The 17,797-nt window shown below is 44.4% G+C and overlaps 2 protein-coding genes across 2 annotated transcripts; both read right to left on the bottom strand.

Annotated features, from left to right (window-relative positions):
• Nucleotides 1-644: 644 nt before the first annotated feature.
• On the bottom strand, nucleotides 645-7,764 carry LOC146378438 (uncharacterized). The gene has a single exon (XM_084944525.1). The coding sequence runs from the start codon at nucleotides 3,908-3,910 to the stop codon at nucleotides 1,409-1,411; it is 2,502 nt and encodes an 833-aa protein (XP_084800651.1). The 5' UTR covers nucleotides 3,911-7,764; the 3' UTR covers nucleotides 645-1,408.
• A 203-nt stretch (nucleotides 7,765-7,967) lies between these two features.
• On the bottom strand, nucleotides 7,968-17,622 carry LOC146378437 (uncharacterized). Its single transcript, XM_084942664.1, has one exon. It carries the CDS (start codon nucleotides 13,973-13,975, stop codon nucleotides 11,027-11,029), a length of 2,949 nt encoding a protein of 982 aa, XP_084798790.1. The 5' UTR covers nucleotides 13,976-17,622; the 3' UTR covers nucleotides 7,968-11,026.
• Nucleotides 17,623-17,797: the final 175 nt, after the last annotated feature.

Genomic DNA, 17,797 nt, shown 5'->3' with positions numbered 1-17,797 from the left:
TGAATATGCAGTAGTTGTATCCATGAGGACTGTGAATACTTAGTAATATTTGATCATTAAAATAGTAAAGACTGTGTTACGTGTTCAGAAACAAAGCTGCCAGCTGCTGTTTGTGTGATTAAAAAGCTCATATTCATGTAAGGGTGACTGCTCCTGTGTCTCTGGAAAACTGCTGAGCAGGAAACAAGATGTGCATTAAAGCAGATCACTGCTACATAGAAAGTGACACACACAACAGAAGAATAGCTTGTAGCTGGTGTTGCTGTGACCCCGTGTGGGCTGGACTTTAGCCCATGTGCACCTGCAGACTCAAACTCTGTGCTTTCTGACTACATTTGTTTCTGAAAGCACAGAAAATGGGCTGGATTCAAAGCCTCTGGTGTTTTGGCATGTGCCCTCACTTCCTGGAATTCCAGTGTGTGCAGGAATTTTATGATGGAGTGGAGCTCTTCCACTCATTTCCACATTTATCCTCCTCTTTATTCCCGACTCCACCAGAGTGGCTAAAAACATATTTTAACATATGTTTGTTAAGACTCATTTATCTCAGCAGTCCCACTGAGAAGAGCGCAGCCCCTGTTTTTGTACTCGGAGATACAGATGCACCCTGAACGCATCACACTGAGATAAAGTTTATGGTCAGTAGTAAAGTAACCGAGGTATTTCCCCTTTTTGAAAGAAAAAATGTGTTAACCCCTGGACGAAAGAACAAATGCTCCAAGTGGGCGAGGTGCTAATTTTCAGATGGCAGGTCTACATCTAGAATCAAAATGAGCACAAACATCAACAACCAAAGTGAAGCATTAAGACAAAACAGAGCAATGTCACACAGGATCCACACATTTGGGCCACAAAATAGATGTAAATTGACTAAAGTAAGACACAAATCAGACAAAAACAGATGCAGCATGATCACAAACAGACACATGTTGGCTACATGTTGATGCTAAATGACTAAAATCACACGTGCAACACTTTCTACATATTTGACAACAGAAGAAAAACACAAACAAAGTTGGAATGTATTTTTAATTATTTTAAATTTTTATTTTATGCCAAATTAGATATTTGGCATAATCAAGCACCAAATCACAAAGTCTCCTCCCTGTTTGTACTGTAAGGTCAAAACCCTACAGTACTACAGAGAACCCCAACAATCAAATGATCCCCCTCTGAGCAAGCACGAGGCGACAGTGGGGAAGAAAAACTCCCTTTAACAGGAAGAAACTTCCAACGGAACCGGGCTCAGAAGGGGCGGCCATCCGCTGCGACCGGTTGGGGGGGATGGAAATCAAAAAGGAGACGAGATGGCGTGAACTACAGTTGTTAAAATTTGGATTTGGTGCTAAAATTCTGCTTCAAGATGTTAAAAGAAGCAGGGCGGCGGGGAAAAGCCAGGATGGTCATTTCAATCATCTCTGGCTTTAGTGAACCACCTAAAGGGTTTTCGCAGAGCTTTTCCCAACGCTGAAAAAAACCTGGAAACTTTGGACTTTTTGGGAGGACTGGGGATGACTCCGAGGAGCATTTTTAGATGCTTTATCAGAACCTCATCAAAAGACGCATCCTTTGCCATCGCAGCCTTTAACACATCGTCTGGGGAGCCAAACTCCTTGATGAGGCATTTGGCCATTTTCTTGATGAACTTTTTCTTGTCATTCATCAGACTTGTGGCAGACTCTGTGCTGCTGAGTTCAGGCTGCATCAGATCTCTCAGACGCTTGAGGACCGCGTCTGGTTCTTTTGTAGTACATGCTGCCCTGGCAAAAAAGTGCTGAGTTTCAGGTTTTGATTTTCTGATGACTCTCATCATGAGGATAACGGCGAGGTCACAGGAAATTTTCTCAGCATCAGAAGATGACACTGATACAGACCTCATCTCTGACATGTCAGAGGAATCCTTGGGTGAGCCTGAAACACTGGCAGAGCGTTTTTGGGGAGAAATGCTCCCAGATGTTGGTGTCTGATCAGGTGACTGATCAGGTACCAGAGAGCATTTTTCTGGGGTACTGCTCCCAGACTTTGGTGACTGATCAGACGACTGATCAGACACCTGATCAGTCGTCTGATCAGGTGTCTGATCAGGTACCAGAGAGCATTTTTCTGGGGTAATGCTCCCAGACTTTGGTGACTGATCAGTCGTCTGATCAGGTGTCTGATCAGGTACCAGAGAGCATTTTTCTGGGGTAATGCTCCCAGACTTTGGTGACTGATCAGTCGTCTGATCAGGTGTCTGATCAGCTGCCAGACAGCATTTTTCTGGGGTACTGCTCCCAGATTTTGGTGTTACAGGTAATGGAACAGATTCTCTTCCACTGCCATCTGAATCTGTGCTGGTTTCCTTTGTTGGGGTCCTCGTTCTTTTAATAATGTTCTGGATGTCTTCCACAGCCACAGAAATTTTGTCCTCAATCAGTTGATCTTCGTCTTCGTGCTCCACCCAGAGTAAAAGCTTTTGTACAAACTTTTCTACTGCGTCTTCTACGAGCACATAGACGACTTCAGCAGAAAAGGGGTGCTTTGATCCATGTGCTGGTTGTGGAGTCCTGGAGATGACGGTGTCAGACAGGGATCTACCCATTACAGGTTCGGGGACTTGATACAGTCGATCCGTCTTAAGTAGATCAAACATTTTTGCCGTTAACTCCACAGTGAAATCTCTGGTTCCCCCACCAGTTCTAAAGTTTTCCACTGTTTTGTGGATGATGAAGACTTTTTCTTTCTTTGTTAATTTCTCATATAACTCATTAACGTCTGACCTGATCGCGTCAAAGTCGACGGGAGAGGAACGTATGTAACGGAGGTGTGTGTTTTGGCTGGAAACCGTACTTTTATCAGAGGGCACTGTGTCACCTTTGGGGCACTTGCAAATGTTTTTCAGACAAACAAGAAATTTTCTGTTTGCCTCCATTACTTTTCTCAGCTCTTTTTTCATTGTTTCAAATTGTTTTCTGGCAAACATGGAAAAGCGCTGTTTGCGTGCTTTGAGCCGGGAGTGAGAGGTGGATTGCAAACATCTGGAGAAGAAGTCTCTCAGCTTGTTGGTAATTAATCCTGCATTAAAGGCAGGACGCCTCTCACAGGGCTCTTCGCTGCTTACATCCATGTTGCCAATAATCTCATTAACGATGTCAGCTGCAACCACTTCTACTGGGGTTGCAGCCCGGAAACTTTGGCTTCCTGCGGCTCGTTTTGTTTCGTCCTTTTCTGTTAGAGTTTCTTCCTCGTCCTCATCTTTATCTGTCATCTCTCCATCTGAGCTCCTTGATGACAGAATCACAGAAATCTCTGTGATTGCTGATTGCACGGACATCTTTGAATCCGTACTTTCTGTACCGGAATCAGAGCCGCTCGACACGCACCGGCAGCGCAGCTCACGTGCGTGCCTTTTAAGGCACGAGGCAGTGTGGCAAACCATGCGGTGCAGCTTTTTAATATTACTGCATTTGCCGCTGACATAAACGGCGGGGTCTTGCGGGAGATCGGGGCTTTCTCTAATGAGTTTGACCGTTGAGCTGACCTTTTCGGAGATCTCTTCCTCAACCATCCGTGTCAGCTCGTCAGTGCTCTCATGTCGCTGTTCCGGGACGTTAAGAGCGCTGGCGATGGAGGCTGAGATGGAGTCTCCGAGGGACGGGCTTATTTTCCCCGCACCTAAAGGCTCCGGATCTTCCTTCATCATGCCATCCTGAATAACAGGAAGGGCATTTTTGAGGATTGTGCTAGAGGCGATCTGAATGATTTCACAAATCATATCAGCGAGCACCGCTCGGACGCCTGAGTCGCATGTGCCACTTTCTATCATGCTCCACTCAGCTCCAGAGAGCCTTTCGAAGCACCTGTTGATAGGTGGCATAATCTGGTCTGGTGTGACCACGACTGTATTTTCATTTTCGCTGCGTGTTGACATGGTTGTATCGCACACTAGATTTTCTGGGTTTGAGAGAACCGCTGGATAATTTCCTTGTTTGGGAGAACGCCGACTGTTGAACATTCGCAAACAGATGAGCAGTGATGTTTCTGTGTGAGAGCCGCTATTTAAAGCTTCCCCTGCCTGTGACGTGGCTGTGACGATCAAAGCAGAAGCTAATTCCTTTGATCTGCCAGTGACGCCGCACAGAACGCACGAGCACACGGATAGAAGCCGCGCCCTCACCATATCCCAGGATTCACTGCGAGTCAACGGTTGAAGAAAAATGGCGGACGGCCGAAGTGAAGCGCAGAAATACCGTCTTCAAAGTAAGCGCTGGGCTTTTATCCCACTTCAAATATACCGCGGAACAAATGTTAGCATAATGAAAAGTCTTAAAGTCACATTTAGCGACCCTTCGGCTAAGTTACGTGACGTTAGTGAGGTCGCGTTTAACGCGCTCTTTGCTCCGTTAGTTCGTTCAGGTTTCTGCCGAAGCTCCGTCTGTTTGTCGCTGTGAAGCCAAACGTACTTAAACGGTTCAGGAAACACCGAGCAGACGGTTGAGCAAATATCTGGCCCGCGAACTGCGGTGAGGACGCAGACTCAAGCATGCTGTGCTGCAGTTTGTCCTTAAAGAGCTCTCATCCTGTATAAAGCACTAATAATGAGACAGACAGTAGATGGAGAAGTCCTCCTGCTGTTGTTGTCAGGCTTATATCAAACAACCTGAGTCTGTCACCTTTGTTATAAAGACCAACACTCTGCAGGATCCTGTCCTGTTTCTCTCTGATTCAAACACATAAAGTGTGTCTTTGTGATGATAAGAGAAAACTGTGTTTTCATCCTGCAAGTTCACACATATTTGATGAACTTCTGCTGCTTTTGTTGCTGACTGCTGTGGTTGATTTCCTTCTGCAGGTGTCCAGAGTCAGAAGAGCCTGAGAAGGTGAGAGGAGACGGAGGCTCTCCACCCCTGATGAGACACCAGGACAGATCCAGGACAGTGTGTGAGGAAGAGGAGGAGGGAGAGGAGCCAGCAGCAGCTGAGAGATGCAGAGGAGAGCAGACAGCTCTCTGTAGTTGAGGGACTGCTAAAAACATTGAAAACACTTTTATATTTGCTTCCTGTATCTGCAGAAGTATCTCCAACACAAACTGTAACAGCTGCATACAGGAACCACTCACTGCTGTTTGTCCTGCAGGATCTGACAGGGAACCAAGGAAAAATAAGGGAACCACAGACAACTTTGATAATGCTTTGATTTATCCAGAATATATTTAGTTCAAATATTGTTTTCATCACAGTGGGATTGTGCTGGTTTCAGTGGGGAAAGTGTGCAGCTCATTTAAACACAAAGTTGTCCCTTCATAAAGTGTGTCAGTATTTTATAAAGATGTCATGTTTCTGTATCATCTCTCTGCTGTTAGAGCCTCCAAACATCAGCCTGTTTAATGCTCTCATATCTGCAACATCTTAAGTAAATTATACTGCACAGTTTTGTCATCAATAAGAGAATATTTACTGCATCAGTTTGTCTTCATTTCATCTGAAACGCACACGGATCGAATCTCTGACTTTATTTTTGGGATATTGCCCTTAAATATAACTAAAGCTTTCACACAGGGCTCATAAATGATACGAAATAGAAATAAATACCTTGAATTTTGACTGAAATGTCATATTTGATTCCACCACTGAGCTTTCTTTGTCCAGAATCAGAATGGGTTTTATTTCCAAATGTTGAGCAGCTTTACAACATTAGGAAATTGCTGCGGTACTTAGTGCAAAACATACTGTCAGACAACGCTGAAAGAAACCAAAAATGAAAAGTGCTAAGTAGATATATACATGATAGCAGGTGGTGATCAGTGCAAACATGGAGTGATGCAGTGAACAGTGTAGGGTCACTGTGTTCTGTGTGTATCTAGGAAATATCAATGATGTCACTCCTGTTACGTTTGTACCATCAAACTGAAATGAGACTAGTGTCAGCAGCTACACTAGCAAACTGTTTTACTAAACTTAGCATCATTGTTGTCTAAGGCGACTCAGCGCATGGCTGTAATGTTCTCCCATCTCACGCAGCTGAAACGACAGTTTTCACATAGAAAACAGTTTAACTCAGAACTGGGTACTTTTGTGTTGAATCGTTTTCATGATGTCTGTTTGTCGGCTGCGCTCGCACAGGATGGAAATACAGGTTTAAAAAGACCTCGAGTCCTTTTTCATGTACTCGTGGTGGCTGCAATTACTCAAACCTTCAAAACACAAAACTAAAATGTTGCCAACTGATTGTTAAAGAGAATAATCCAAAGCAGACTTCAGGTTTACCATCATTGCTGATCTTCTCTTGATCTTACACATAATCAGATATGAGACCGAGTGCTCTGTCATGTGGATAGTAAAGTTTTCTGAGTCCTCACAAGAAGAAAATCTAAAGGTTTCCATCGAATGAAACTAAAGACTGAAAATAAATAGAGGAGCGCTCTCTCCTTCCTCGGCACCGCCGCCGTCGAGCAGAACAGACCCACGCTGACTCCCGGCAAAGGTGGACTTCTCCGTCACCACGGGCAACGAGCTGGCTGCCGTGGCAACACCGTTCACCGTGTGATCACTGCAACAGCAGCAAAACAGAAGGAAATAAGATGGATTTCATTTTTCATTCTATCGGACAGATTTGCTGCAAATATTTGTGATGCTGCAACCACGGGGTGACCTAATAATGCGCTGCAATAACAGTGCAGTAAAAGCAACATTCAGCATGAATTACTGCCTCCAAGATCCAGTGCGAGCTCGGGCAAGCGTTCAACAGCGAGGCCGTTCAGATGGACGACAGGAGGCTGAAGGAGAATCTGCTGTTGCGATAACAAATGACTCTTCTGATAGAAATTGCTGAGCACTGTGCAAAAGCTTGGGAGGACTCAGCTGCAGATGTATCCAGAGGAGAGATGCATCAGAACAAACTGCCCATGACGGTGAAGTCTGTGACAGCTGACTGTAGCACGTGCAGGAGAGCACAAACCACCCCAGCACACTGCAGCACGCAGGCATCGGTGTGACGCTCGCTGTGCGCACTGCTGAGAAACAGGCGCTGAGCTCCCCGTCAGTATGTGACTAATGGGTTACAGTGATGATGATGATGATGACGTCACCGGTAACATTTTCTACTGAAAGCAGAAAAAAGTAGAGACGTTAAGCAGAGGCTCAGCGTGCCTCTCTGTCTCTCCTCTACATCCATCCATCCTCACAGGTGATTGGATGCTTTACCTGGTCTTCACAATCAATAGCAAAGCTAATAATGAGAGCGGGCACAGCTGATAGACAGAAACAGCCTGGTGAGAATGGCAGTCCTCTCACTGCCTACCACTGACTACACAACACAGTCAGCCAAGGTTTCAGGTGAACCCACGGTGAAACCTGGCCCCACCCTATCATGGGATTTCCTGAGGTCAGAAGGCCCAGGATGTGAGTGGGCATCAAGGCGTCTGGGAAGGATCTTGTAGGCACCAGACGTCTGCTTTATATTTTTATTTACCATTGAGTTCACGTTTGTTTTATAATTCATAGATTTGTTGCATAATTCATCTTTTCAGGATTAATACATTTGAAAACGTATGTTGTGTTTACATAAAGTAATGATATGTCACTGTTTGGGACTGGAACCTAGAAAGCGATGCCTCTCACTTTAAGTATTTAAGTGCAATAGCAGCATGAAACCCTGTGTGAGGGGGAAGGGGAGGAGCATGGACAGAGAGGTTAGGGGTCTCGCGGTTTTCTGACCGTGTGCGCAGGTAGTTCTGGATAAATGCTAATTTTTGTGAACTTTCATGCTTTTTTAGGAACGAGTTCATTGTTATGTCTTCAGTTTGTAAGAAATAAACAATCTTTAAAGTCATAATGCAACTGGAAGCATTTCTTTTGGAAACCAGGAACACGCGTCAGCGTCACCTGGTCCAGCCCTAACTATATGCTTTAGCAAAAAGGAAAGTTTGAAGCCTAATCTTGAAAGTAGAGATAGTGTCTGTCTCCTGAATCCAAACTGGAAGCTGGTTCCACAGAAGAGGGGCCTGAAAACTGAAGGCTCTGCCTCCCATTCTACTTTTAAATACTCTAGGAACAACAAGTAGGCCTGCAGAGCGAGAGCGAAGTGCTCTAATAGGGTGATATGGTACTACAAGGTCATTAAGATAAGATGGGGCCTGATTATTTAAGACCTTGTATGTGAGTAGCAGGAGTTTGAATTCTGGATTTAACAGGAAGCCAAAACAGGAGAAATCTGCTCTCTCTTTCTAGTCCCTGTCAGGACTCTTGCTGCAGCATTTTGGATTAGCTGAAGGCTTTTCAGTGAGTTTTTAGGACTTCCTGATAATAATGAATTACAGTCGTCCAGCCTGGAAGTAATAAATGCATGAACTAGTTTTTCAGCGTCACTCTGAGACAGGATATTTCTAACTTTAGAGATGTTGCACAAATGGAAGAAAGCAGTCTTACATATTTGTTTAATATGTGCGTTGAAGGACATGTCCTGGTCAAAAATGACTCCAAGGTTCCTCACAGCGTTACTGGAGGCCAAGGTAATGCCATCCAGAGTAAGAATCTGCTTAGATACCATATTTCTAAGATTTTCAGGGCCGAGTACAATAACCTCAGTTTGATCTGAATTAAGAAGCAGAAAGTTAGCGGCCATCCAGGTCTTTATATCTTTAAGACATTCCTGCAGTTTAACTCATTGGTGTGTGTTATCTGGCTTCATGGACAGATAGAGCTGGGTGTCATCTGCATAGCAGTGTAAATGTATGCTATGTCTTCTAATGATGCTGCCTAAGGGAAGCATGTATAATGTAAACAGAATTGGTCCTAGCACTGAACCCTGTGGAACTCCATAATTAACCTCAGTGTGTGAAGAGGACTCTCCATTTACATGCACAAACTGGAGTCTATTAGATAGATATGATACAAACCACTGCAGCACAGTACCTGTAACACCTACAGCATGTTCTAATCGCTCTAATAGGATATTATGGTCGACAGTATCGAACGCTGCACTGAGGTCTAGCAGGACAAGCACAGAGATGAGTCCACTGTCAGAGGCCATAAGAAGATCATTTGTAACCTTCACTAAAGCTGGTTCAGCGTGAGGAGACTGACAGCTGAGCCTGAGGTGGGATCTGTGTGGCAGCAGGTCCAGGGGCGGATCTAAGAAAGTTTCTTAGGGGGGCATGGAAATCAAATCAAAGCCTTTTTAAACACATATGTTACATATGGTTACAATGGTTCACATGCAGTAAATCTGCACGTTTGTGTAACTGAATTATTTTCTTTAGCCCACATAATGAAACACCTCAGTTACACGTGTGAGTTTGGATGTTATGTACTGTGTAGCCTGTATAATAAATAAATATGTAGCCCAGTAAAGCTACACAACATGGGGCGGTTCATTTACAAACACAAGTCTAACTGAAGCTTCACACTTTGTTTGTTAGAAAAAATCAGATTGTTGCTTAAATTTACACAAAATGTCAGAAATCTGCACCGTCATGAACAAAAAGCTCATTTTTCATGATTTGTTGGGTTCACCCTCTGGGGAGCACGACATAACCGCACACTTTTCACTACTTTGTGTTTCACCCTTACATCTTTTGTTACCTCGCCTTGTTTGGTATCATTCAGCTCAACCTCACGTGTCTGAATTTACACTGAGTTTTTCACTGACATACTGTAGTAACACAGCTGATCTGAAATCACACAAAAACATCAAATCCTAGTCATAGTTACATTCGCCTTACTGTAAAAACCACAAATATGTTTAGTGAATAATTTTACTAAAGTTGAAATGCAAATATAAACTGTCACATTTTAAAAACTATGCACACAACAATAAAGTTATATACAACTATTTATCTAAAAGTCAGTGCATCCCACAGGTTTTTGTACAAACATTTAAAACTACTGAAACTACAATGAGAGAACAAGCAGGTGTCACAATAAGATGCCGCACAAATTATTTGTGTCAGTGAACAAAATTAGTTTGTGGCCACGAGACAGAGGAGAACAGCACAGGGACAAAGCTGCAGGCCTGACAGCAGGAGGTGTATCACTGCTCCTGTTTCCACCTGGAGACAGTGTTTGCACTGCAGCCTTTGTCACATTCATTAGTGCCCTCACTGACACACAACAACCACTACACAACACATTAACTACACAAGACAATAGCTCGCTCAGTGCTTTTAAATTATTTGTTCTACTAAGTGAGAAAAGTTTACATCATCAATTCATGTTGGCAATAAAAGAGCGGGGGCACAAGGGTCTACAGGTCAATGAAACTGACGATGCTCTTACTGCTTTGTGCTTGTGTTCATGTTACTGTAGAAAGTCAGTGAAAGAAAAAATGTGTTAACCCCTGGACTAAAGAACAAATGCTCCAAGTGGGCGAGGTGCTAATTTTCAGATGGCAGGTCTACATCTAGAATCAAAATGAGCACAAACATCAACAACCAAAGTGAAGCATTAAGACAAAACAGAGCAATGTCACACAGGATCCACACATTTGGGCCACAAAATAGATGTAAATTGACTAAAGTAAGACACAAATCAGACAAAAACAGATGCAGCATGATCACAAACAGACACATGTTGGCTACATGTTGATGCTAAATGACTAAAATCACACGTGCAACACTTTCTACATATTTGACAACAGAAGAAAAACACAAACAAAGTTGGAATGTATTTTTAATTATTTTAAATTTTTATTTTATGCCAAATTAGATATTTGGCATAATCAAGCACCAAATCACAAAGTCTCCTCCCTGTTTGTACTGTAAGGTCAAAACCCTACAGTACTACAGAGAACCCCAACAATCAAATGATCCCCCTCTGAGCAAGCACGAGGCGACAGTGGGGAAGAAAAACTCCCTTTAACAGGAAGAAACTTCCAACGGAACCGGGCTCAGAAGGGGCGGCCATCCGCTGCGACCGGTTGGGGGGGATGGAAATCAAAAAGGAGACGAGATGGCGTGAACTACAGTTGTTAAAATTTGGATTTGGTGCTAAAATTCTGCTTCAAGATGTTAAAAGAAGCAGGGCGGCGGGGAAAAGCCAGGATGGTCATTTCAATCATCTCTGGCTTTAGTGAACCACCTAAAGGGTTTTCGCAGAGCTTTTCCCAACGCTGAAAAAAACCTGGAAACTTTGGACTTTTTGGGAGGACTGGGGATGACTCCGAGGAGCATTTTTAGATGCTTTATCAGAACCTCATCAAAAGACGCATCCTTTGCCATCGCAGCTTTTAACACATCGTCTGGGGAGCCAAACTCCTTGATGAGGCATTTGGCCATTTTCTTGATGAACTTTTTCTTGTCATTCATCAGACTTGTGGCAGACTCTGTGCTGCTGAGTTCAGGCTGCATCAGATCTCTCAGACGCTTGAGGACCGCGTCTGGTTCTTTTGTAGTACATGCTGCCCTGGCAAAAAAGTGCTGAGTTTCAGGTTTTGATTTTCTGATGACTCTCATCATGAGCATAAGGGCGAGGTCACAGGAAATTTTCTCAGCATCAGAAGATGACACTGATACAGACCTCATCTCTGACATGTCAGAGGAATCCTTGGCTGAGCCTGAAACACTGGCAGAGCGTTTTTGGGGAGAAATGCTCCCAGATGTTGGTGTCTGATCAGGTGACTGATCAGGTACCAGAGAGCATTTTTCTGGGGTACTGCTCCCAGATTTTGGTGATTGATCAGACGACTGATCAGACACCTGATCAGTCGTCTGATCAGGTGACTGATCAGGTACCAGAGAGCATTTTTCTGGGGTAATGCTCCCAGACTTTGGTGATTGATCAGACGACTGATCAGACACCTGATCAGTCGTCTGATCAGGTGTCTGATCAGGTACCAGACAGCATTTTTCTGGGGTAATGCTCCCAGACTTTGGTGACTGATCAGTCGTCTGATCAGGTGTCTGATCAGCTGCCAGACAGCATTTTTCTGGGGTACTGCTCCCAGACTTTGGTGACTGATCAGTCGTCTGATCAGGTGTCTGATCAGACGACTGATCAGATACCTGATCAGTCGTCTGATCAGGTGTCTGATCAGACGACTGATCAGATACCTGATCAGTCGTCTGATCAGGTGTCTGATCAGCTGCCAGACAGCATTTCTCTGGGGTAATGCTCCCAGATTTTGGTGTTACAGGTAATGAAACAGATTCTCTTCCACTGCCATCTGAATCTGTGCTGGTTTCCTTTGTTGGGGTCCTCGTTCTTTTAATAATGTTCTGGATGTCTTCCACAGCCACAGAAATTTTGTCCTCAATCAGTTGATCTTCGTCTTCGTGCTCCACCCAGAGTAAAAGCTTTTGTACAAACTTTTCTACTGCGTCTTCTACGAGCACATAGAGGACTTCAGCAGAAAAGGGACGCTTTGATCCATGTGCTGGTTGTGGAGTCCTGGAGATGACGGTGTCAGACAGGGATCTACCCATTACAGGTTCGGGGACTTGATACAGTCGATCCGTCATAAGTAGATCAAACATTTTTGCCGTTAACTCCACAGTGAAATCTCTGGTTCCCCCACCAGTTCTAAAGTTTTCCACTGTTTTGTGGATGATGAAGACTTTTTCTTTCTTTGTTAATTTCTCATATAACTCATTAACGTCTGACCTGATCGCGTCAAAGTCGACGGGAGAGGAACGTATGTAACGGAGGTGTGTGTTTTGGCTGGAAACCGTACTTTTATCAGAGGGCACTGTGTCACCTTTGGGGCACTTGCAAATGTTTTTCAGACAAACAAGAAATTTTCTGTTTGCCTCCATTACTTTTCTCAGCTCTTTTTTCATTGTTTCAAATTGTTTTCTGGCAAACATGGAAAAGCGCTGTTTGCGTGCTTTGAGCCGGGAGTGAGAGGTGGCTTGCAAACATCTGGAGAAGAAGTCTCTCAGCTTGTTGGTAATTAATCCTGCATTAAAGGCAGGACGCCTCTCACAGGGCTCTTCGCTGCTTACATCCATGTTGCCAATAATCTCATTAACGATGTCAGCTGCAACCACTTCTACTGGGGTTGCAGCCTGGAAACTTTGGCTTCCTGCGGCTCGTTTTGTTTCGTCCTTTTCTGTTAGAGTTTCTTCCTCGTCCTCATCTTTATCTGTCATCTCTCCATCTGAGCTCCTTGATGACAGAATCACAGAAATCTCTGTGATTGCTGATTGCACGGACATCTTTGAATCCGTACTTTCTGTACCGGAATCAGAGCCGCTCGACACGCACCGGCAGCGCAGCTCACGTGCGTGCCTTTTAAGGCACGAGGCAGTGTGGCAAACCATGCGGTGCAGCTTTTTAATATTACTGCATTTGCCGCTGACATAAACGGCGGGGTCTTGCGGGAGATCGGGGCTTTCTCTAATGAGTTTGACCGTTGAGCTGACCTTTTCGGAGATCTCTTCCTCAACCATCCGTGTCAGCTCGTCAGTGCTCTCATGTCGCTGTTCCGGGACGTTAAGAGCGCTGGCGATGGAGGCTGAGATGGAGTCTCCGAGGGACGGGCTTATTTTCCCCGCACCTAAAGGCTCCGGATCTTCCTTCATCATGCCATCCTGAATAACAGGAAGGGCATTTTTGAGGATTGTGCTAGAGGCGATCTGAATGATTTCACAAATCATATCAGCGAGCACCGCTCGGACGCCTGAGTCGCATGTGCCACTTTCTATCATGCTCCACTCAGCTCCAGAGAGCCTTTCGAAGCACCTGTTGATAGGTGGCATAATCTGGTCTGGTGTGACCACGACTGTATTTTCATTTTCGCTGCGTGTTGACATGGTTGTATCGCACACTAGATTTTCTGGGTTTGAGAGAACCGCTGGATAATTTCCTTGTTTGGGAGAACGCCGACTGTTGAACATTCGCAAACAGATGAGCAGTGATGTTTCTGTGTGAGAGCCGCTATTTAAAGCTTCCCCTGCCTGTGACGTGGCTGTGACGATCAAAGCAGAAGCGAATTCCTTTGATCTGCCAGTGACGCCGCACAGAACGCACGAGCACACGGATAGAAGCCGCGCCCTCACCATATCCCAGGATTCACTGCGAGTCAACGGTTGAAGAAAAATGGCGGACGGCCGAAGTGAAGCGCAGAAATACCGTCTTCAAAGTAAGCGCTGGGCTTTTATCCCACTTCAAATATACCGCGGAACAAATGTTAGCATAATGAAAAGTCTTAAAGTCACATTTAGCGACCCTTCGGCTAAGTTACGTGACGTTAGTGAGGTCGCGTTTAACGCGCTCTTTGCTCCGTTAGTTCGTTCAGGTTTCTGCCGAAGCTCCGTCTGTTTGTCGCTGTGAAGCCAAACGTACTTAAACGGTTCAGGAAACACCGAGCAGACGGTTGAGCAAATATCTGGCCCGCGAACTGCGGTGAGGACGCAGACTCAAGCATGCTGTGCTGCAGTTTGTCCTTAAAGAGCTCTCATCCTGTATAAAGCACTAATAATGAGACAGACAGTAGATGGAGAAGTCCTCCTGCTGTTGTTGTCAGGCTTATATCAAACAACCTGAGTCTGTCACCTTTGTTATAAAGACCAACACTCTGCAGGATCCTGTCCTGTTTCTCTCTGATTCAAACACATAAAGTGTGTCTTTGTGATGATAAGAGAAAACTGTGTTTTCATCCTGCAAGTTCACACATATTTGATGAACTTCTGCTGCTTTTGTTGCTGACTGCTGTGGTTGATTTCCTTCTGCAGGTGTCCAGAGTCAGAAGAGCCTGAGAAGGTGAGAGGAGACGGAGGCTCTCCACCCCTGATGAGACACCAGGACAGATCCAGGACAGTGTGTGAGGAAGAGGAGGAGGGAGAGGAGCCAGCAGCAGCTGAGAGATGCAGAGGAGAGCAGACAGCTCTCTGTAGTTGAGGGACTGCTAAAAACATTGAAAACACTTTTATATTTGCTTCCTGTATCTGCAGAAGTATCTCCAACACAAACTGTAACAGCTGCATACAGGAACCACTCACTGCTGTTTGTCCTGCAGGATCTGACAGGGAACCAAGGAAAAATAAGGGAACCACAGACAACTTTGATAATGCTTTGATTTATCCAGAATATATTTAGTTCAAATATTGTTTTCATCACAGTGGGATTGTGCTGGTTTCAGTGGGGAAAGTGTGCAGCTCATTTAAACACAAAGTTGTCCCTTCATAAAGTGTGTCAGTATTTTATAAAGATGTCATGTTTCTGTATCATCTCTCTGCTGTTAGAGCCTCCAAACATCAGCCTGTTTAATGCTCTCATATCTGCAACATCTTAAGTAAATTATACTGCACAGTTTTGTCATCAATAAGAGAATATTTACTGCATCAGTTTGTCTTCATTTCATCTGAAACACACACGGATCGAATCTCTGACTTTATTTTTGGGATATTGCCCTTAAATATAACTAAAGCTTTCACACAGGGCTCATAAATGATACGAAATAGAAACAAATACCTTGAATTTTGACTGAAATGTCATATTTGATTCCACCACTGAGCTTTCTTTGTCCAGAATCAGAATGGGTTTTATTTCCAAATGTTGAGCAGCTTTACAACATTAGGAAATTGCTGCGGTACTTAGTGCAAAACATACTGTCAGACAACGCTGAAAGAAACCAAAAATGAAAAGTGCTAAGTAGATATATACATGATAGCAGGTGGTGATCAGTGCAAACATGGAGTGATGCAGTGAACAGTGTAGGGTCACTGTGTTCTGTGTGTATCTAGGAAATATCAATGATGTCACTCCTGTTACGTTTGTACCATCAAACTGAAATGAGACTAGTGTCAGCAGCTACACTAGCAAACTGTTTTACTAAACTTAGCATCATTGTTGTCTAAGGCGACTCAGCGCATGGCTGTAATGTTCTCCCATCTCACGCAGCTGAAACGACAGTTTTCACATAGAAAACAGTTTAACTCAGAACTGGGTACTTTTGTGTTGAATCGTTTTCATGATGTCTGTTTGTCGGCTGCGCTCGCACAGGATGGAAATACAGGTTTAAAAAGACCTCGAGTCCTTTTTCATGTACTCGTGGTGGCTGCAATTACTCAAACCTTCAAAACACAAAACTAAAATGTTGCCAACTGATTGTTAAAGAGAATAATCCAAAGCAGACTTCAGGTTTACCATCATTGCTGATCTTCTCTTGATCTTACACATAATCAGATATGAGACCGAGTGCTCTGTCATGTGGATAGTAAAGTTTTCTGAGTCCTCACAAGAAGAAAATCTAAAGGTTTCCATCGAATGAAACTAAAGACTGAAAATAAATAGAGGAGCGCTCTCTCCTTCCTCGGCACCGCCGCCGTCGAGCAGAACAGACCCACGCTGACTCCCGGCAAAGGTGGACTTCTCCGTCACCACGGGCAACGAGCTGGCTGCCGTGGCAACACCGTTCACCGTGTGATCACTGCAACAGCAGCAAAACAGAAGGAAATAAGATGGATTTCATTTTTCATTCTATCGGACAGATTTGCTGCAAATATTTGTGATGCTGCAACCACGGGGTGACCTAATAATGCGCTGCAATAACAGTGCAGTAAAAGCAACATTCAGCATGAATTACTGCCTCCAAGATCCAGTGCGAGCTCGGGCAAGCGTTCAACAGCGAGGCCTTTCAGATGGACGACAGGAGGCTGAAGGAGAATCTGCTGTTGCGATAACAAATGACTCTTCTGATAGAAATTGCTGAGCACTGTGCAAAAGCTTGGGAGGACTCAGCTGCAGATGTATCCAGAGGAGAGATGCATCAGAACAAACTGCCCATGACGGTGAAGTCTGTGACAGCTGACTGTAGCACGTGCAGGAGAGCACAAACCACCCCAGCACACTGCAGCACGCAGGCATCGGTGTGACGCTCGCTGTGCGCACTGCTGAGAAACAGGCGCTGAGCTCCCCGTCAGTATGTGACTAATGGGTTACAGTGATGATGATGATGATGACGTCACCGGTAACATTTTCTACTGAAAGCAGAAAAAAGTAGAGACGTTAAGCAGAGGCTCAGCGTGCCTCTCTGTCTCTCCTCTACATCCATCCATCCTCACAGGTGATTGGATGCTTTACCTGGTCTTCACAATCAATAGCAAAGCTAATAATGAGAGCGGGCACAGCTGATAGACAGAAACAGCCTGGTGAGAATGGCAGTCCTCTCACTGCCTACCACTGACTACACAACACAGTCAGCCAAGGTTTCAGGTGAACCCACGGTGAAACCTGGCCCCACCCTATCATGGGATTTCCTGAGGTCAGAAGGCCCAGGATGTGAGTGGGCATCAAGGCGTCTGGGAAGGATCTTGTAGGCACCAGACGTCTGCTTTATATTTTTATTTACCATTGAGTTCACGTTTGTTTTATAATTCATAGATTTGTTGCATAATTCATCTTTTCAGGATTAATACATTTGAAAACGTATGTTGTGTTTACATAAAGTAATGATATGTCACTGTTTGGGACTGGAACCTAGAAAGCGATGCCTCTCACTTTAAGTATTTAAGTGCAATAGCAGCATGAAACCCTGTGTGAGGGGGAAGGGGAGGAGCATGGACAGAGAGGTTAGGGGTCTCGCGGTTTTCTGACCGTGTGCGCAGGTAGTTCTGGATAAATGCTAATTTTTGTGAACTTTCATGCTTATTTAGGAACGAGTTCATTGTTATGTCTTCAGTTTGTAAGAAATAAACAATCTTTAAAGTCATAATGCAACTGGAAGCATTTCTTTTGGAAACCAGGAACACGCGTCAGCATCACCTGGTCCAGCCCTAACTATATGCTTTAGCAAAAAGGAAAGTTTGAAGCCTAATCTTGAAAGTAGAGATAGTGTCTGTCTCCTGAATCCAAACTGGAAGCTGGTTCCACAGAAGAGGGGC

Source organism: Perissodus microlepis, chromosome 11, assembly GCF_051167445.1.
Source record: "Perissodus microlepis isolate ML-2025 ecotype Zambia chromosome 11, ASM5116744v1, whole genome shotgun sequence".
Lineage (NCBI taxonomy): Eukaryota > Metazoa > Chordata > Actinopteri > Cichliformes > Cichlidae > Perissodus > Perissodus microlepis.
This window is presented reverse-complemented; position numbering and strand designations above follow the sequence as displayed.

Bases quoted from the DNA above. Each gene is read 5' to 3' on its own strand.
- LOC146378438 (XM_084944525.1), bottom strand. From the start codon at position 3,910: ATGTCAACACGCAGCGAAAATGAAAATACAGTCGTGGTCACACCAGAC.
- LOC146378437 (XM_084942664.1), bottom strand. From the start codon at position 13,975: ATGGTGAGGGCGCGGCTTCTATCCGTGTGCTCGTGCGTTCTGTGCGGC.